General features: G+C 42.9%; 2 protein-coding genes across 7 annotated transcripts in view; one reads left to right on the forward strand and one right to left on the reverse strand.

The window, feature by feature from the left end:
- The window catches only part of NEK11 (NIMA related kinase 11), a 567803-nt gene extending 552887 nt beyond the window's left edge, over window positions 1–14916 (reverse strand). For 4 of the 5 annotated variants that reach the window (XR_003854561.1, XR_003854560.1, XM_029589337.1 and 1 more), the window contains exons 1-2: window positions 14856–14916; window positions 5044–5281 (exon numbers count right to left, since the gene is read on the reverse strand). Coding sequence is in view for 3 of the 5 variants with exons in the window: in XM_029589337.1 (XP_029445197.1) it covers window positions 5044–5231 (188 nt within the window). In the remaining 2 variants the exon portion in view is untranslated. Of the gene's footprint in view, window positions 1–5043; window positions 5282–12014; window positions 12074–14855 lie in introns of those variants that run through there. The other variant, XM_029589338.1, reaches the window with a different exon arrangement.
- A 2773-nt stretch (window positions 14917–17689) lies between these two features.
- Window positions 17690–21573, forward strand: part of ASTE1 (asteroid homolog 1) — a 40443-nt gene continuing 36559 nt past the window's right edge. Inside the window, exon 1 of one of the 2 annotated variants that reach the window (XM_029589341.1) lies at window positions 17690–17826. The gene's annotated coding sequence lies outside the window, so the exon portion shown is untranslated. The remainder of the gene's footprint in view (window positions 17827–21573) is intronic. The other variant, XM_029589344.1, reaches the window with a different exon arrangement.

The following is a 21573-nucleotide window of genomic DNA, read 5'->3' on the forward strand; positions in this document are numbered from 1 at the left end:
TTTAGAGTCTTTAAGTGGCTTACAGTCCCTGAAACTTTAGGACCTACTGGTCTTGCTTTCATGAATGCTTGTTAGGGGTGTGACATGGACCTCTGTAGCCATAAAGCATAGCTTTCTCAATATGGATCATGTTTATGTCTGCTGACTCTAAATTATCTTGAACTATTTCACCTGCTGAGGCCATGACGTTCTGTGCTTTCCCTGAACTGGTAAGCTGGAAATGTTCTCTGGACCTAGTCAAAAATCAGTAAAGGAATGGTATGACACTACATAGTAATCAACATATAAGTTTTCTACAGAATCGGAAACAAAGAAAAAGCATTAGCATACATATGATCATTTTAAAAAGCACCACGTAGGCATGGATATGCCTCTCCTACAGTTAAGATGCCACAAGTTAAGAAGCAGGAAACAAAAAGGGACCCACCTTTAAATCTACCTGCTGGAGATTTCTGGCACTGTCATGTGTACCAGAAATGCTGATTAACTCTCTGCTTCTTCTCTCACCTGATTTTTACCCCCTCCTTCTACTCCCCCTTCCTTCCCCTTTCCATATTTCTCTTTCTTCCATGAGGTCTGCTTGCACTCCCTTCCTTCATTCTCTGAGAGATGCTCTGGCTTCTCTTTCTAGCAATTCTCTCACTTTTTTTGTTGTTGTTGTCTTTTATAGCGTTTTACTCTGTCCCCTTCCCCTTTGTTGCATTTATTCCCCTTTGTTGCATTTATTATTTACACTTTCGTATAATAGAAGGACTAGGGAGCATTCCATGAAGTTAGCAAGTAGCACATTTATTTATTTATTTTGAATTCTTATATACAGACATTCCTGTAAAGTATACAGATCATACCGGTTTACAGTGTAACAGAACTGTCGCGAGTGGCGATTACATAGAACATAAAACATTAGAACATCGGAACACTTTGTACATAAAATATTATAGCATCAGAACATTGGGAACATTTGGAGAATGCAAGGAACAAATGGAAACCTTATAAACTGAATGCGAGATAACTATAAGACATTAATGCCGTAATATTGTAAAAGACTTAAGACTTGAAGCTAGGATTCAGTGGAGTAAAGGGGGAGTAAAAGGGAAGAGAAATTGGAGGGAGGGGTAGGTCGGGTGGAAGAAGCAGAGGAAAAAGGCTCCCCGATGAGGCTTCGGGGACTGAGTCGAGAGTGGGGTGTGACCAATTTATCCTCGCGCCTTAGTCCATGTCCTTTGAAAAGCGTCAGAGTGAGTGCTGTTGGCAGGGGGGGCATACAGGGAGCCTTTGTACGCTCTCCTGACTGGTCTGTCTGAAGTGTGTGGACGGAATTGATTACTGAGCTTGAGAGGGGCGATGTTGTGGATGTCCTTGTGGATCATCATGAGAACTTTGAAGGAAATCCTAAATTTGATGGGTAGCCAGTGAAGTGACTGAAGTATGGGAGTGATATGGTCTCTTTTATTTGAGTTGGTGAGTATCCTGGCAGCGGCATTCTGGACCATCTGCAGGGATTTGATAGTTATTGGAGGGAGACCTAGCAAGAGGGAATTGCAGTAGTCTAATTTAGAAAGGATGATAGATTGAAGCATCAGACGGAAATCTCGAAAATGCAGGAGAGGTTTTAGTTTTTTTGAGTACTTGTAATTTAAAGAAGCATTCTTTGGTGGTGTTTATGGATAAAAGATTTAAAGTTGAATTTGTTGTCGAGCCGAACCCCTAAATCTCTGACAGAAGGAGAGAGGTTGATAGTTGTTTTAGCAACTTGAGAAGCGCTTGGGGAGTTGAGGAGAGCTTGGTTTTCATCCAGTGAAATGATGAGGAACTCGGTCTTATTTGTATTGAGGATCAGGCTGAGGCTAGCGAGAAGATTATTGATCGATTGCAGACAACTATTCCAGTAAGACCAGGTTTTTTGCAGGGAATCTGTGATTGGGAGAAGAATTTGGACATCGTCAGCGTATAGGTAATATGTTAATTTTAGATTGGAAAGTAGTTGGCAAAGTGGGAGCATGTAAATATTAAAGAGGGTAGGAGAGAGAGATGATCCTTGTGGGACTCCCAGGTTTGATTTGATGGGGTGTGATTCCTTGTTGTTGATCCTAACCTTGTAAAATCTATTATCTAGGAACGATTTAAACCAGCTGAATGCCACTCCTTGAATACCAATGTCTGATAGCCGCTCTAGAAGAATGGAATGATTCACTTAAGAATGGAATGATTCATTTAAGATTAATCGGAGAAAATTCTTTTTCACTCAGTGCACAATTAAGCTCTGGAATTTGTTGCCAGAGGATGTAATTAGTGCAGTTAATGTAGCTGGGTATAAAAAAGGTTTGGATAAGTTCTTGGAGGAGAAGTCCATTAACTGCTATGAATCAAGTTTACTTAGGGAATAGCCACTGCTATTAATTGCATCAAGTAGTATTGGATCTTTTTGGTGTTTGGGTAATTGCCAGGCTATTGTGGCCTGGTTTGGCCTCTGTTGGAAACAGGATGCTTGGCTTGATGGACCCTTGGTCTGACCCAGCATGGCAATTTCGTATGTTCTTATGTTCTCTCTTTCACTATGACCCAGGAGCAAAGGATGACCCAAACCAAAGCAGCAGTATCCATACAAGCATGTTCCTCCATGGGAGAAATCCTTTTTTTTCTGCAATTGCTTTGGTAAATGGAATGTCCTGGGAGTATTCTGCTGCTCCAGAAAACCTTAGGGCCCATCACTGTCTAGCAATGTCTTATACTAATAGCACTCAGACACATAAAATGGGAACGTGTCTAATGCCTATTTGGGAGCTAAGCACCAATCTCTGTGGGTTAAAAAAGCAAAAACTTGTGGTGGAGTGATAGTGAATCTAGAAGAGAGGCAAAGGCTGTGTTTCTCAAGCTGGATCAAGAAAACTACCACAACACGCTTCTTTCCCCTAGGTGACATCACTGACTACATATCTACTTCTTCCACAGACTGACAGATGCCTTGCTCGAACCCATACCTTGAGATAAAGGACAGTCTTTCACAAAATGGCATCTTCAAAACTAAAAACATTTTATTTCTCTGGTTTCCAGCAATCAGAGATGAACAACATTAAAACTCACTGATTCCATCAGGGTTCATGAGTTCTTACAGCACTGAGGTAGTAGTAACAACAAAAAACTCTTCTTTCAAAAACTGAGCATTTTTTAAAACTCATCTCCACACAGAATTCTACTCAGTCATAGTTGCATCTAAACAATTCACCTCCTTTGCAAAAATGTCCACAAAACTGTTGTGGTCCATATTATTTTGTCTCTGCTATGCATTTCCTATGCATAGCTTCAACAGATAGCTTAATTCAGTCCTTAATCGCAGACAGGAGGCCGCTTCTTCAACTACAAACTTTATTAACAGGTAAAACAAGTAACAGAGTCTTACTGTGCATAAACTGAAGACAAGAGCTGAGGCGCAGTCTGGGCCACTGAAATAAGGGCAGGTAAAATTAAAATAATTATGCAGGGTTGGCCAGGTTGGCTGCTGATTCATAGGCCTGACCGGAGAAAAGAGACAGCTATGAGGTAAGAAAAAGGGAACTAAACCTACAGATTCTTGACTGGTGGAGCAGAAGTACAAAGAAACAGAATTTAAGTAAGAGGTTGATGATTCTCTCCCTAGGGCCCAGGAAATCAAAGACAATGAGCATGGGACCATGGGGATCCCTTTCTTGGGGCTCCCAGGAGCACAGAGAAGACAAACTTAGGACTGTGGGGGTTCCCAAAACCCAGAAATAGAGACACTGAACAAAGAGCTGGGAAATATCTTCCTTGGGCACTAGAAGTATAGAGACAATGCGTAGGGGCCACAGAAAGAGTAAGTTTGAACAAGAAGACCTCTTCCCTGATTCCCGAAAGCAAAAAAAGAAAAAAAAGTAAGTGCAGGGCTGGTGATCCCCTCTCCAGAACACAAAAAGAATGAGAGCAGGCAAAATATTACGATAATTATTTCAGAAAAATCTTGCAGATTTTCAGTTATATTATAGGCTCTTACTACCTCGGCTCCACTGAGTGTAACACTTTGAGTTTATAAAATAATCACATTACTGCCAAGTCCTAAAACCATGATAACTTGTTGAAGCAAGGATCTCTGTAATCAAATATTCAGCCTTTCTTTCCACCACACAACCATAAAAGTAAAATATCCAGAGTCCCTGTTTGGCACAGACTGGAAGCTCAGCTCAGCAACTTACACACCTGTGCATAACACAAGACTAGCACACATTTAATGCACTCTTTAATTTAGTACTCTGTTCTATATATCTTTTCCTCATTGAGCCTCTTTATCTTAACTATTACATGTTCTCCGTCACATTCAGTGATTATCTGTGATCGTAAGCCCACGCATCACAACGAATTATGCCAAGAGTGTGGAAACTATGGCCCACTGGCCATGCTCTTTATCCAGCCTGCTTGGCCAATTGCTGCAGTCCTCCAGCTCCTCCCCAGTCATGGCCCTTAATGCGGGTCCTTGGACCAAAACATTTTCCCATCCGTGAACAAAACGGATTTTGAATCAGCTCAGAAAAAATGACCCCAGTCTGTAACCTTAAGAGACTCGTCTCTACTAGAGAATACCAAAAAAGAAACAGGAAAAAAGAGAAACTGCCAAAGCAGAAAAAGCATGAAAGAAATACAGAGCCCAATATTCAGCAGCGAAGGGAGTGGACAAATTATCCAGCTACAGTTAGCCAGATAACTTGTCCGGGATATTCAGCAGATATCGCCTGAATATAGCTGGATCAAGACCTAGCTGGCTGGATAAACTTAACCAGCTAATTTTAGGCCTGCTATCCAGCATGACCTGATTTACCTGGAGAAGTTATTCAGCTAACTCAAGATCAGATAGTATGTCAGGACTGTGACTAGAAAGGGCAATGGGCAGACTAAATGTGCCTTGTCATCATTAAATCCAAACTGATATCTGTGCAAGCAGGTTCTCCAATGTAAAGATTATTTTGTGACGTCTGTCCAGCAACACACTACTTACACTGAAAGTGGTATAAACATTTAAGAACATGTACTTACAATTCTTCGTTTCTTGCCTTCTTATCTAGAACCAGATAGACCGTTCCAAAGCTCCCACAGCCAAGTTTCTGCTGAGTTACATATCTTCCTGCAAACATAGCCCCAGAACAAAGAGAAACAGCTTCACAACTACTTCTGCTCTTGAGAAGTTCTTGGAAGTTCGGCATTGCTTTAAACTGCAGGTGCATTTATATCTGATTTCTGTTCTCCCGAGCCAAAGACCCTCAGAAGAAACCACCTTAAACAAAAAAATTTAAAAAAATGGAAAGAGATCAGATTCAGTTTCTCACTTTCAATAATGCAGTACTGCAAGGCTGAGGAATTATTTAATCTCAATGAGTAAAAATGTGAAAGAAAAAAAAAGTTTTCTCAGAACTCAAATACAAATGATAAAAATGGTGATTTTTTTTTTTTTTTAGAAGAAACAAAAAATACATTTTGAAGTAAGCCAAAATGTAATATTGATGATTGGCACAGAAGTCCCCTTCTATAACTCCAAAATGTGAATACACCATATTCATTCACAAAAATTTAATTATTGTAACCATAAAAATGGAGATTGTATCACAGTCCCATAACTCAGCACCTTTTTGCATGGCAAACATTTTCTAGGATATTCTCCCACAATTATCTGAAAAACAGGTTCAATTTTTGTTCCTCCATTGGCATATACAGTACATCACAGAATTCTAGAATGCTGACCAACAATGTGGGAATTTTATTTTAATACTCATGCACAACCATGTGCTTTTCTTCAGCACTAGCTCCTGTGCTGTATTAGCTATCACCTGTACCTAACATGAATCAGGTTCCTAGTGAAGTACAGAGCTGAAAATTTAGGTTGTTGATTTGAATAAAAGCCTGATTTGTTTCCCAGTAATTTAAAGGGAAAATATTCAAAAGGAATTATGCAAATAAACTCCAGTTTTATGCACATAAATGGCCTTTTCAAATTACCTGGGGAGGGAGGGGAGATATGCACGTAAAAGTATGCATAAAAGCGATTTTGTGCATCCTTTTACATGCACTACAAAGGAGGATTCCGAAGGGAGGGGCAGCGACATGATTTTCACCCATATTGATTTTTTAAACTATGTGTGAAATGTTCATGCACAAAGTTACACCTGCTCCCAAGCAGACTTGATTCTGTGCATGCACGTCAGCACTGACTCCGCACACAATCATAGGTTTTCTGAGCAGCGTGTCGCGCTTAAATCATTTAGGCTGAAATTTGCAGGCAAAAGTTATGTGCAGATTTTAGCCTAAGCCACTATGTTCATGGAGCTAAATAAGATGTGGAATTAGAAAGACTCAAGGCCAAATCAGACTTTGTCCATAACATTATGAACTGTTCCCAGTGCAGGTACTTAATACTGAAACTTGGTCAAGGAGGCAGGCAGAACTCCGAAGTCTCAATGTGTGGATGAGACGATGGTGCAAGGAAGAGGGTTTCAGTTTTGTAAGGAACGGGGGAACCTTTAGGGGAAGGTGGGGGGGGAGTCTTTTCCGAAGGGAAAGGCTCCATCTTAACCAGGGTGGAACCAGACTGCTGGCGCTAATCTTTAAAAAGGAGATAGAGCAGCTTTTAAACTAGAACAATGGGGAAAGCCGACAGTCGCTCAGCAGCGCTTTGTTCGGAGGGAGGTATCTTCAAAGGATACTAATGAAGAAGGAGAGTTAGGGCATCCCAACAGAGAGCTTCCAATAATAAGAGAAGTAGTCCAAGTGCCTATGATTAAAAACTCACCTGAGTCAAAAGATTACAACTTATCCCTGTCAACTGAAAAGCAGGCTGTTAAGAAAAAATACACATTGACATGTCTGTATGCCAATACCAAAAGTCTAAGAAGTAAGATGGGAGAATTAGAGTATTTAGCAGTAAATGATGAGACTGAGATGCCAGTTAGGTCTGAGACATGGTGGAAGGATGAGAACCAAAGGAATAGTGCCATACCAGGGTACAAATGATACCACAATGATATGAACAACTTGGGGGGGGGCATATTGATTACTAGACAAGGACAAAATGTTAAGAGCAGTATATTCCGCAAACCCAATGATCGCAACAACCTACTTCGCTTTGACAGTTTCCACCCGGTCAGCTTTAAAACCAATCTACCTGTAGGACAATTCCTTAGGCTAAGAAGACTATGCATGGATCGTACAGAATGTAAGGATCAAGCAAAATGCATGGCAGAGCGCTTTCTACAGCGTGGATACCCAGTCCATTGTGTTAAAGCAGCATACCACAGAGCTCTGTAGGCAAACAGAGATTGTCTTTTTTTTTTTTTTTTTTTTTTTTAAATCTCCGGACGAAGAATCAAACCCACAGACTTTGGTGCTAAAACACACCCTGGCGTCATCCCCTATCAGTAGAGCTATTAGAAAACATTGGGAGATTCTTCAACAAATTCATCCCTTGTTTAAACAACAGATCAGAATTGCATACTCCAGAGGTCAGAACATCAAAGACCACGTAATCCACGCAAGCTGCTATAACCCCCCCAAGATAGTGGAGACCACCAAACCTTGCGCCAAATGTATGTGCTGTCCATTAAAGTCAATGCAAACTACCATCACCACAGCATCGGGTCAAACGATCTCCCTGCCAGAATTTTCTTGCCATACATTTGTGGTTTATGCCATACAAGCCGCTAAGCCCGTAACAATGGGCTACATAAAATTTTTTTTTTTTAGTCCATTTTCGAACACAGCACCTTTCTACACTTTTTCTCCCTCACTCATTCACCTCGGTCACTCATCCTCCTCCCCCTCGGTCACTCACCCCTTCCCTCCCCTCAGTCTTACTCACCCTCTGTCTCCCATTGCCTCCCTCCCCTCATTCTCACCTCCCCCTCCCTCAGTCACTCCCCACCCTCTCTCAATCCCATCCTTCACTCTCATCCCCTCCAATCCCCTCTCAGCTCATCCGCAACCCCTTCCCTCTCCCTCAGCCCTCCTCCACTCCCTCTTTTTCTCTTCTCCACAACTTATCCTTCCCACTTACTCACTCACATCCCTCTGTTCCCCCTTCCCCTCAGCCACTCCCCCCTTCCCCTCAGTCACTCCCCCCTTCCCCTCAGTCACTCTCCCCTCCTCCCTTCCCTTCAGTCACTCCCCCCTCCCCTCCTCCCCCTCAGTCACCCTCGGATGGCACAGACGGAAGATCTCCGGGGGTCCCTCCCTCGCGCATTCCTCGCTGCCAATGCCGCTACTGCTCCTCCCAGCGCCATGTTTTTTTTTTGCAGGTCACGCTCCGCTCTGACCGACATGCTCACCCGCGCATGCGCAGTAGAGCTGCTGTCTACTGCGCATTTGAGGGCCATCGGTCAGAGCCCATTTATAAGGTAGATTCTGTCCATGCCCACTTGTCTATGTGGGCATGACTAAACGTCAAATACATATCCGGCTGACTGAACGCAAATGTTGCCTAAAGACTGGCAGAATTGAAGAACCCTTGGTAGCACACTTTAAAGGTTGCAATCACAATTTTGAGGACATACAGTGGACGGTATTAGAATTAGTACATCCACATTGGAGAGGGGGAGATAGAGTTAAACGGCTGAGGCAATGCGAACAAAAAAGGATTTTTCAATTGCAGTCAGTCGCTCCTGAGCTTCCTTGAGACCTTATGTGAGTTTTGTCATCTAGTTCTGTTCATGAACTCTGCATACTCTGCCTACTCACTTTTCTACAGTTTCTCAACAGCTCAGCCATCCTGGATCGCTGTTCCAGTACCTGAGGGACTACAGCCCTACCGGGCATATCAGCTCACTACTGCCACCTCTGGTGGTTTCAAAAACCTGTTTAATAAAAGAACTAATGTGTGTCTGTCTCCATATTCAAGCCTAGCCGGTGGTCCCTCTCGGGATATCCTCCCGGGGGTGTGGTCACCGGCCCAGGGATCCACTCACAACTATAACAAAGACTGCTAAACCCTAGTAGTTTCTGAACAGTTTGCTAAATACTGTTTGCTCCTCTCATCAGACAGCAGACTAATAACAGATTGCTACTCCCAGCTCTAACACAGAGCTTTAATAACAGATTGCTAACTCCGCAGTCTAACTAACAGCAGATTTAATAACACTTCTTCCTGCCAATGGGAGGAGGAAGCCGCTGATTGGCTGGTGGGGCAGGAAGAAGGGGGGGCATCTCATAGCCCGGGGGTGAAGTGGTTTGAGAGGGGCTGAGAGGAGTGGCAGTGTCCAGGCCCTTGGTGGCGAAGAAGCTCGACCCTGTGACCGCCACGGGCTGGAAGTGCTGAAATTAAACACAGCGGCGAGCCACAAAGAAAAGAGACCAGCCGCGCCAGGATTTCCCGCTTCCAAAGCGGCAGGGAACCGCGATAGAGTAGGGACTCCCGAAAGCGGCAGTGAGTCGCAAGCTCGAAGAGGCCGGTTGCTCCGGGGATTCCCCCCCAATGCAACAGTGAGCACGGCAAAGCCGCGATTAAAGTAAAAGTGGCACTCAGCCTTGCTGATTACAGATGGGGCAAATGGAGCTCCCAGCGGCTGTAAAAGCAGGTAGATAGAGGGCCGTGGGAGCCTAGGGATATCCCAACAGCCAGAAGAAAGGCTTGAGTGCTGTGGCATATTTTTCTAAAATAAATGTTTGCTGCTTCAGTGCGGCTGAGAAGGCAGCGGCAGCACTAGGAAATCTGCTACTGCGAAATTAAAGGGGAACACAGCATTGGGGCTCTAAGCAAAGTGTGTGTGAGAGACAGAGACTGGGCAGGGAGGTGACTGGGGTGTGTGAGAGAGACAGAGACTGGGCAGAGAGGTGACTGGGGGTGTATGTGAGAGAGAGAGACTAGGCAGGGAGGTGACTGGGGTGTGTGAGAGAGACAGAGACTAGGCAGGGAGGTGACTGGGGTGTGTGTGAGAGAGAGAGACTGGGCAGGGAGGTGACTGGGGTGTGTGTGAGAGAGAGAGACTGGGCAGGGAGGTGACTGGGGTGGAGAGAGAGAGAGACTGAGCAGGGAGGTGACTGGGGTGTGTGTGAGAGAGAGAGACTGGTCATAGGGTTTAATTGGGTGGTGTGTGTAAGTGACTTGTGGGCCCTAAAGAAGAGGACCGTGAGGACAGAGCTTCAGCAGCTGCTGCTGCTCCTGTTATGTGCTTTCAAGGGAAAGGAGTAGGAGAGTTGCTGGAGATGGTAAGTAAAGGTGGCATTTTAAGTTTATTTTTCTTGATTGACTGCCATTTTAATTATTGAGTATTATGTAATGTGTCTGCTGTTTTGAAGTATTTTATTGATATTTGGACAATTTATAATAATTTTGAAGAGTTTTACTTGTTTGACCTTATTCTGTTCATCAGCTGTTTTGAAACATTTATTAGTATAGCTTTACAATTATTTCTGTGTGGGGAACTATATATAGCAGCTTGGCTTGTTCTGTTTTCCTAATAGGAGGTGTATTAATGTTTAGGACCTGATTTAATATTTGTAGTGTTGCCTTTTCATAGATAGGGTTGTTATGTGTTCCATAATGCAGGTGTAACTTTGTGCAGATTAATTTCTGTGCATTATTGCAGATCCTGGGACTATATTAGGTACAATATTTTTCTTTCCATTTCTCCAGGTTTGCACTGCATGCAGAGTGGCTTTTTTTGGGTTTCCATTCCAGTTTGTCTCCATATTTATAATGTGTGGTCTTTCTGTACTTGGTGAAGGTCAGTTCTGGGTGTATGACCGAGGTGAGATATTTTATTAGCATGTAGGCATTTGTATCAATCTTATTTGTTGTGTTTTCTCAATAGGATATGCATTAGTGGTAAATTATTGCCTTTTCATAAGGAGGGCTATTGTGCCTGGTAGTAAAGGGAGTTTGTTTTGCTTTTACTGAGATGTCATCAAAACCAGAATATCTTTTTTTTTGCATGGTGAGTTCTATGAGTAATGCCCTAGTTCTGCTCCGCATCCATTGTTGGAGGTCAAGGGGGTTCCCGTGGACACAGAGTGTATGTTTACATATAGCCCCGTGACAGTCACATGTTCAGTGTGTCACGTATGTGAGAACCATCTGTCAGGTGTGTCCTGGCCGAAAAAAGGTTGAGAACCACTGATCTACTATGATGCCTAGATCTTTTTCCTGGGTGGTAGCTCCTAATATGGAACTTAACATCGTGTAACTACTGCAAGGGTTATTTTTCCCTATATGCAACACCTGGCACTTATCCACATTAAATTTCATCTGCCATTTGGATGCCCAATCTTCCAGTCTTGCAAGGTCCTCCTGTAATGTATCACAATCCGCTTGTGATTTAACTACTCTGAATAGTTTTGTATCGTCCACAAATTTGATATCCTCACTCGTCATATTCCTTTCCAGATCATTATATATATATATATATATATATATATATATATATATATATATATATATATATATTGAAAAGCACCGGTCCAAGTACAGATCCCTGAGGCACTCCACTGTTTACCATTTTCCACTGAGAAAATTGACTATTTAATCCTACTCTCTGTTTCCTGTCTTTTAACCAGTTTGTAATCCACGAAAGGACATCGCCTCCTATCCCATGACTTTTTAGTTTTCTTAGAAGCCTCTCATGAGGGACTTTGTCAAACGCCTTCTGAAAATCCAAATACACTACATCTACCGGTTCACCTTTTTCCATATTTTTATTAACCCCTTCAAAAAAATGAAGCAGATTTGTTAGGCAAGACTTCCCTTGGGTAAATCCATGTTGACTGTATTCCATTAAACCATGTCTTTCTATATACTCTACAATTTTAATCTTTAGAATAGTTTCCACTATTTTTCCCGGCACTGAATTCAGGCTCACAGTTCTATAGTTACCCGGATCACCCCTGGAGCCCTTTTTAAATATTGGGGTTACATTGGCCACCCTCCAGTCTTCAGGCACACTGGAATTTTAATGATAGGTTACAAATTTTAACTAATAGATAGGAAATTTCATTTTTTAGTTCCTTCAGTACCTTAGGATACATACCATCCGGTCCAGGTGATTTGCTACTCTTTAGTTTGTCAATCTGGCCTACTACATCTTCCAGGTTCACAGTGATTTGGTTCTGTTCATCTGACTCATCACCCTTGAAAACCACCTCCGGAACTGGTATCTCCCCAACATCCTCATTAGTAAACACGGAAGCAAAGAATTCATTTAGTCTTTCTGCAATGGCCTTATATTCACTAAGAGCCCCTTTAACCCCTCAGTCATCTAATGGTCCAACTAACTCCCTCACAGGTTTCTTGCTTCGTATATATTTTAAAAAGTTTTTATTATGAGTTTTTGCCTCCATGGCCAACTTCATTTCAAATTCTCTCTTCGCCTGTCTTATCAATGTTTTACACTTAACTTGGCAATGCTTATGTTTTATCCTATTTTCTTCAGATGGATCCTTCTTCCAATTTTTGAAGGATTTTTTTTTGGCTAAAATAGCCTCTTTTACCTCACTTTTTAACCATGACGATAATCGTTTTGCCTTCCTTCCACTTTTCTTAATGCGTGGAATACATCTGGACTGTGCCTCTAGGATTGTATTTTTAAACAATGTCCATGCCTGTTGAACACTTAACTTTTGCAGCTGCACCTTTCAGTTATTTTCTAACTATTTTCCTCATTTTATCAGTTTCCCTTTTGAAAGTTCAGTGTTAGAGCTGTAGATTTACTTATTGTCCCCCTTCCAGTTATTAGTTTAAATTTGATCATGTTATGATCACTATTGCCAAGTGGCCCCACCACAGTTACCTCTCTCACCAAATCCTGCTTTCCACTAAGAATTAAATCTGAAATAGCTCCCTCTCTTGTTGGTTCCTGAACCAATTGCTCCATGAAGCAGTCATTTATTACATCCAGGAACTTTATGTATTTAGCAATTCCTGATATTACATTTACCCAGTCAATGTTGGGGGTAATCGAAATTTCCCATTATTATTGCACTGTCAAATTGGTTAGCTTCCCTGATTTCTCTTAGCGCTTCATCATCTGTCTGACCATTTTGTCCAGGGGAATGGAAGTATACTCCTATCACTATACTCTTACCCAACACACATGGGATTTCTACCCATATAGATTCTACTGAGCATTTAGTCTCTTGTATAATCTTTATCCTGTTGGACTCTATACCCTCCAGGACATAAAGTGCCATACCCCCCACCAAGTTGATCTTCCCTATCATTGCGATATAATTTTTACCCTGATATAGTTATCCTCCTTCCACCAAGTCTCTGTGATGCCAATTATGTCAGTCTCATCATTTACTGCTATACAATCTAACTCTCCCATCTTACTTCTTCAACTTCTGGCATTGGCATCCAGACATTTCAAAGTGCGTTTTTTGTTTGTCTTAACAACCTGCTTTTCAGTTGTTAGGAATAATTTGGAAATCATTAGCTTCGGTGATTTTTTACATATAGGCACATGGACTACGTTTGCTTTTATTGGAACCTCTCTGTTGGGATGCCCTAACTCTCCTGTTTCATTAGTATCCTTCAAGGATACATTTCTCCAAACCATGCACTGCTGAGTGACTGTCAGCTTTTCCCCTTGTTCTAGTTTAAAAGCTGCTCTATCTCCTTTTTGAAAGTTAGTGCCAGCAGCTTAGTTCCACTCTGATTAAGGTGGAGCCCATCCTTTCGGAAAAGTCTCCCCCTTCCCCAAAAGATTCCCCAGTTCCTTACAAAACTGAATCCCTCTTCCTTGCACCATCGTCTCATCCACGCATTGAAACTCTTGAGCTCTGCCTGCCTCTGGTGACCTGCACGTGGAACAGGAAGCATTTCAGAGAATGCCACCCTGGAGGTTCTGGATTTCAGCTTTCTACCTAAAATCCTAAATTTGGCTTCCAGAACCTCTATCCCACATTTTCTGATGTCGTTGGTGCCCACATGTACCACGACAGCCGGCTCCTCCCCAGCACTGTCTATAATCCTATCTAGGTGACACGTGAGGTCTACCACCTTCGCACCAGGCAGGCAAGTTACCAGGTGGTCCTCACGTCCACCAGCCACCCTGCTATCTACATTTCTAATAACTGAATAACCAAATATGATGGCCGGCCTAACCCTTCCCTCCTAGGCAGTTGCCCTGGAAGACTTGTCCTCAGTGCAAGAGAACAATACATCACCTGGAGAGCAGGTCCTTGCTACAGGATCACTTCATGCTACACCAGGGTGATGTTCTCCTACTGGGAGACCTTTCTGATCCAAGGCAGCACTGGGGCTGCCAGACTGGATTTGGGACTTGGCTACTATGTCCCTGAAGGTCTCATCAATGTACCTCTCTGTCTGCCTCAGCTCCTCCAAGTCTGCTACTCTAGCCTCCAGAGATCGGACTTGTTCCCTGAGAGCCAGGAGCTCTTTGCACCAAGTGCACACATACAATCTCTCACCGGCGGGTAAAAAATCATACATGTGATACTCAATGCAAAAGACTGGAAAGCCCCCCTCTTGCTGCTGGACTGCTGCCTTCATCTTAATTTTATTGAGTTCCTAGTTAGGTTTAGAATACTAAGTGAGTTATAATTAGAGTACTTTAAATTTGCAGGTGAATTTACTAATTAATCAGCTAGTGTCCTACAAGGGGATGATTAAACTTTCAATAAGGGCTGGTACAATAGTATGATTTAGATAAGACCCTGATTGATTTTAATGAGAAAGTGTCTCTTGCCTAAAAATCAAGTGTTGAGTAGGTGGGAAAGACAGACACTAGAATTAACTATCTCTGGCTTGCTTATTACCTCAGACACACACAAACTCTAAAGAATATATCCCTCTATTTCACCTTTCACCAAACTTTTATAATCCAAAGATTTCCCCAAGCTATACTTACCAATCCTCTTTAACCATTACATTGATCTTGACTCAGTTAATTGAAGGGTTTGAGATTAACGGCGCGTGCTTACGGTCCTCTTCTACTGCAAAGGGTGTGGGGCTTCTGGAAGCTGGGGCGGTGGAATTCAATCCCTGGATCGCTTGCGGTGACCTCTGGACTCCTCTCTCAGGGTATCCTGGAAGCAGTATGCAGATGAGCCTTCCGTTCCTCTTCTACTGCCATATTCTTCAGTACTTGTAGGCATCTTAATAATCTTTTTGGAAACCCAACATAAATGGAATTGTAATAGTATACATGGGATAGAACCATTGCCTCCATTACATTTCTCACATCTTGATCCTGCAGAATGTTAGAAATTAAGAAGGGAATGGTTAACAAAACAGAAAATGTTATAATGCCTCTATATCGCTCCATGGTGAGACCGCACCTTGAACACTGTGTACAATTCTGGTCGCCGCATTTCAAAAAAGATATAGTTGCAATGGAGAAGGTACAGAGAAGGGCAACCAAAATGATAAAGGGGATGGAACAGCTCCCCCTATGAGGAAAGGCTGAAGTGGTTATGGCTGTTCAGCTTGGAGAAGAGAAAGCTGAGGGGGGATATTATAGAGATCTTTAAGATCATGTCTTGAACGAGTAGATGTGAATCGGTAGTTTACACTTTCGGGTAATAGAAGGACTAGGGGGCATTCCATGAAGTTAACAAGTAGCACATTTAAGACTAATTGGAGAAAATTATTTTTCACTCAACGCACAATTAAGCTCTGGAATTTGTTGCCAGAGGATGTGGTTAGTGCAGTTAGTGTAGCTGGGTTCAAAAAAGGTTTAGATAAGTTCTTGGAGGAGAAGTCCATTAACTGCTATTAATCAAGTTTACTTAGGGAATAGCCACAGCTATTAATTTCATCAGTAGCCTGGGATCTTCTTGGTGTTTGGGTAATTGCCAGGTTCTTGTGGCCTGGTTTGGCCACTGTTGGACACAGGATGCTGGGCTTGATGGACCTTTGGTCTGACCCAGCATGGCAATTTCTTATGTTCTTAAATTAAGGAATCTATTTAATTAAATGTAAAGAATGCCTGCACTTGCTGCTTGAATGTCAAATTAGAGTCCAAAATCATTCTCAGGTATTTTACTTGGGCAGATAGGTCCAAATTTAATTTTAGAAAATTGATCTGGGTAAGGGGAAACAGTCATCCATAAAATATATGTCTTTACTGAGAAAGTGGCAGATGCTCTATCTCCAGGGATGGCGAACTCCAGTCCTCAAGAGCCACAATCAGGCCAGGTTTTCAGGATATCACAATGAAGGCAGTACATACAATTTTATTTCATGCATATTCATTGTGGATATCCTGAAAACCAGGCCTGTTTGTGGCTCTTGAGGACTGGAGTTGACCACCCCTGGAACAGAGGTAGTAGCACTCAAAAATATAACAGAATTTAAACAAACTCGGGACACCCACAGAGCACAGTAGTAAAGGTAGGCGAGTGTTTGCTTAGTTATATGAAACTTTAGAAGGCCAAAGAAAGGATAATAAAGCCAATGGATAGAGATTAGTGGTGTGAGTATACCAGGCTTCCAAGAAAACAGGTCAACCTGCACAGAGCATATTACAATCCAAGCAGCACTAGAGTAGCCTGCATGGAGTGGTGGATACAAACCAAAACAGCATTAGTATGAATAAATCAACTAATATGGGGAGAGTGGATATTTTGAACAACAGCCTCACAAATTTTGGTGGCTGTGTCGATTATTATAGAACTTGTTGGCAAAACATGGCAGGAGACCTGGTCTTTGATTAAGTATGCACCTTGTAAGATTCAAAGAGGAGGACAATGAGTCCTGAACTTGCCTATCAGCAGAGGTGGCACTGTAACAAAATTTGGACATGCTTGGGATAATTAAGGCCAGTGGCAGGAAGAGGGTTGAGAGACTGGTAATAAGACATGGAAAGGACACGGATATTGGTTTAACTATGGGAATTTATAGACGATATACTCATCTATTCAAAGTGGTAGAAAAACAGAAAGGAAAAATCTCAGCTGGGTAGAATGGATGAGTCAATTCGGTCTTTATCTACTCTCATTTATAATGTTACTACCATATTTCCTTTGACCTGGTTTAAGTTTATCTCAGCTGTCAGGCCTCCCTAACATTAACAAAGTGGAGTGTTACTTCAGAGAAATCAAAAGGTATGCCATCTGAGCTATTGATATATCTTTCTGGCGGTATAGCTGTAATGCAACTGAACAGATAGTGCAGACATGGAAAAAGTTTTATCTTGCGGGGTTCAATACTTCTTTATATGCTAGGAGTGCAACTCATCAAAATGTATATATGACTAAAGAGAAGACCTAAGAGAAATGCCAACCTTTAGGTGCCAAAGAGCACGAAAGCGTGAAGACAGACCACTTTCAGAAAAAAAAAAAAATATGGGAGGCGTGGGCAAGGTGAGCGCGCACCTGCCGCCGACCTCCTCAGCGCTCTTGAGACAGATCCATTAATCGGGCCAAGCCTCTCTTGTGGTGAAGGGGAGTGGTAAGCGCGTCGCAGCTCGTTACCTGGTCCCAGGGAGCGGGAGGGGGAGGGCTCTGCTCCCGTTAGCTACAGCAAACGGGACCGGCAGCCGCCTCCGGCTCCGCTCCACCGTCACGTGCTCTGTGTTTGGGAGACCGTATCTAGGCGACCACGTGACGTAGAATAAATGGGCGGGGAGCTGGAGTATACTTTTTTTCCCCATGAGGTAAGGCACACGACTGTTTCCGGCGCAGCTTCATGACGTCTTTTAGGGGGTGGGGACAAGGGGGTTGGGCGGGGACGAGGCGGTCGTGTCAGCCTGGTCTTATCTCGCGTGGTTTAGTGAGCGTTGCTGTTGGGGGTTTAGCAGCTTGTCCTGAAAGGGCAGTGATCGAAGGATGGTCGAAAAAAAGCTCTTGTGACTGTCCCCAACCGAGGCTCTCGAGAAAGTAAGTTCTTAGGCTTATGGGAGAGATCCTCTCCGGCAGAATGTAAGACGTGCTATGCTAGGTCAGAGCAAACAATTCATGCGCAGAATCTGCTGCCAGTGGCCAAGTCGGATCACTTGGAAGTGCTTACAAGATCACCTCTCTGTTATTTATTCCCAGAAGTAGGACTCTTGTATGTCACTCTTAATATGGAACCTAGAATTGTATACCTATTGATTAGCATAATTTTTCCTTAAAAGTGCATCACTGTGCAGTTGTTTTCATTACATTTCATCTGTCATTGCACTGTTCACTTTCCTACTCTGCGAAGGACCTTCAGCAGGTCCTCACACTCTGCTTGTATTTTAACTACTTTGATTATTACTGTATGATTGTATACCACCTTTATTGCGCCATAGGGTAGGAAGTTGATAAGTAAAGGAACTGCTAATTTGAGCACTGCAGTCATTCCTCTTTTTTCCAAATCATTAATGAATAACTTATAGAACATTAGTCGCACTCCAGAAACCTGAGGAACTCTAATATATACTTTTTTCCATTGGGAAAAATAACATCATGCTGTGCTTTTCTAATTCTATATTGCAACCCAGTAAAGCAGAATTAAAAAAAGGTGCAGAGAAGGGCAACCACAATGATAAAAGGGGATGGAATGATTCCCTTATGGGGAAAGGCTCTTCAGGTTGGAGAAGTGACAGTTGATATGATAGAGGTTTATAAAATAAGGAAGGGAGGAGAACAGGTAAACACAAATCAGTTTACTCTTTCAAAAAGTACAAAGACTAGGTGATATATTTAAGACAAATAGGAGAAAATATATTTTTTTACTCAATGCATAATTAAACTCTGGTATGCATTGCCGGAAGATATGGTGAAAGCTATTAGTATAGGTAGGTTTAAAAAAATATTTGGAAATGTTTGTGGAAGAAAAGTACAGAAACCATGATTAAAGTGTTCTTGGGAAAATTCATTGCTTGTTCCTGGCATCAGCAACATGGAATCAATCAATCTGTTGGGATCCTGCTGCTAGGTACTTGTGACCTGGATTGACCACTATTGGAAACAGGATACTGGGCTTGCGGGAACTGTGTTCTAACCCATTATGGTAAATCTTATGTTCCCTTTGGTCAGGACTACACAAATGGGGTGGGGGTTGGGGGGGCACACTGATAATTTCCAGAGGGCAACGAATGTCATACCACAGGGCAAAGTATATGCGGCCTCTGGTGGACCTGATCACACTGGTGACCAAAAAGCAGAGAGAGACCGTGCAATTGCTAGTGGACCTCATCCCGCTGGCAGCTGTGGGGTACACCAATGGTGTAGGGCCACTGATTTAGAACTTACAACAATAGAACTTTCTCCATGCTGAACTCATGTTGCACGAGATCAACATGGACGAAGTGCTAGTTGTGCCAATTTTTAATAACACAGGGCTTGCATAGAGTAGAAGACAGCAGAACAGGCCTAAATACCAGAAGCGGCGACAAAATAAAGGGTAAAAGAACAGCGTTCAAGAAATATAAAGGATCCCAAAAGGAGGAGCACAAAGAAGAATATCTGGTAGCACTGAGGGAGACAAAGAAAGTAATCAAGACGGCAAAAAGTCAAGCGGAAGAAAGGATTGCCAAAGAGATTAAGAGAGGTGACAAAACATTTTTCAGATATATCAGTGAAAGGAGAAAAGTTCAAAGTGGTATAGTGAAATTGAAAGGTGAAAAGGATCAATGTGTGGAGAGAGACGAAGAAATGGCAGAAGTATTAAACAAATACTTCAGTTCTGTGTTCACTAAAGAAGACCCTGAAGAAGGACTGTTGCTAGTTAAACTAGAGGGGAATGGAGTAGATGTAACTCCATTTACAGTAGAGAATGTATGGGAAGAGCTGAGGAAACTGAAAGTGGACAAAGCCATGGGGCCTGATGAGGTTCATCCCAGGATACTAAAGGAGCTCAGAGATGTGCTGGCGGGTCCGCTGTGTGACCTGTTCAATAGATCCCTAGAAACGGGAGTGGTGCCGAGTGACTGGAGAAGAGCGGTGGTGGTCCTGCTTCACAAGAGTGGAAACAGAGAAGAGGCTGGTAATTACAGAGCGGTTAGCCTCACCTCTGTGGTGGGAAAAGTAATGGAGTCGCTGTTAAAAGAAGGAATAGTGAGCTATCTACAGTCGGAAGAATTGCTGGACCAGAGGCAGCATGGATTCACCAGGGGAAGATCCTGTCAGACAAATCTGATAGTTTTTTGACTGGGTAACCAAGGAATTGGATCAAGGAAGAGCGCTCGATGTCATCTACTTGGATTTCAGCAAAGCTTTTGATACGGTTCCGCACAGGAGACTGTGAATAAAATAAGAAGCTTAGGAGTGAGTGCCAAGGTGGTGACCTGGATTGCAAGCTGGTTGACGGACAGAAGTCAATGTGTGACGGTAAATGGAACTTACTCTGAAGAGAGAGCGATGTTGAGCGGAGTGCCGCAAGGGTCGGTGTTGGGACCGGTCCTGTTCAATATCTTTGTGAGTGACATTGCGGACGGGATAGAAGGTAAGGTTTGTCTTTTTGCGGATGACACTAAGATCTGCAACAGAGTGGACACGCCGGAAGGAGTGGAGAGAATGAGATGGGATTTAAGGAAACTGGAAGAGTGGTCGAAGATATGGCAGCTGAGATTCAATGCCAAGAAGTGCAGAGTCATGCATATGGGGTGTGGAAATCCGGAAGAATTGTATTCGATGGGGGGAGAAGGGCTGATGGGCACGGGGCAGGAGAGAGACCTTGGGGTGATAGTGTCTAATGATCTGAAGTCGGCGAAACAATGTGACAAGGCGATAGCTAAAGCCAGAAGAATGCTGGGCTGCATAGAGAGAGGAATATCAAGTAAGAAAAGAGAAGAAGTGATTATCCCCTTGTACAGGTCCTTGGTGAGGCCTCACCTGGAGTACTGTGTTCAGTTCTGGAGACCGTATCTCCGAAGGGACAGAGACAGGATGGAGGCGGTCCAGAGAAGGGCGACCAAAAAGGTGGAGGGTCTTCATCAAATGACTTATGAGGAGAGATTGAAGAATCTAAATATGTACACCCTGGAGGAAAGGAGGAGTAGGGGTGATATGATACAGACTTTCAGATACTTGAAAGGTTTTAATGATCCAAAGACAACGACAATCCTTTTCCGTTGCAAAAAAATCAGCAGAACCAGGGGTCACGATTTAAAACTCCAGGGAGGAAGACTCAGAACCAATGTCAGGAAGTATTTCTTCACAGAGAGGGTGGTGGATGCCTGGAACTCCCTTCCGGAGAAAGTGGTGAAGACCAAAACTGTGAAGGATTCCAAAGGGGTGTGGGATAAATACTGTGGATCCATAAAGTCTAGAGGATGTGAATGAAGACGAGGCATGGGGGTGGCTTGAGGGAATGTTGGCTACTACCTGGAGATGAATATCCTTATTCAATAATGCGACTCCAACATTGCTCTATGCTTCAACGGCAAGAAGAAATGTGGAAAAAAGGATTTGCAACCACATAAAAAGCAAGCTACTCCCCTGCTTTTACAGCGGTTACTACCCCAAACCAAAAAAATACCTGATACTTCACTTTCATCGCAAATCCAGCATAGCTCTCTGCTTCAACAGCAGGGGAGGCAATTTTGACAATTCACGCATATCCAGCATAGCCCTCTGCTTCAATGGCAGGGGAGCAAGACTGATACTTCACTTTCAATGCAAAGCCAGCATAGCTCTCTGCTTCAACGGCAGGGG

This window comes from Rhinatrema bivittatum, chromosome 2, assembly GCF_901001135.1.
Source record: "Rhinatrema bivittatum chromosome 2, aRhiBiv1.1, whole genome shotgun sequence".
Taxonomy (NCBI): domain Eukaryota; kingdom Metazoa; phylum Chordata; class Amphibia; order Gymnophiona; family Rhinatrematidae; genus Rhinatrema; species Rhinatrema bivittatum.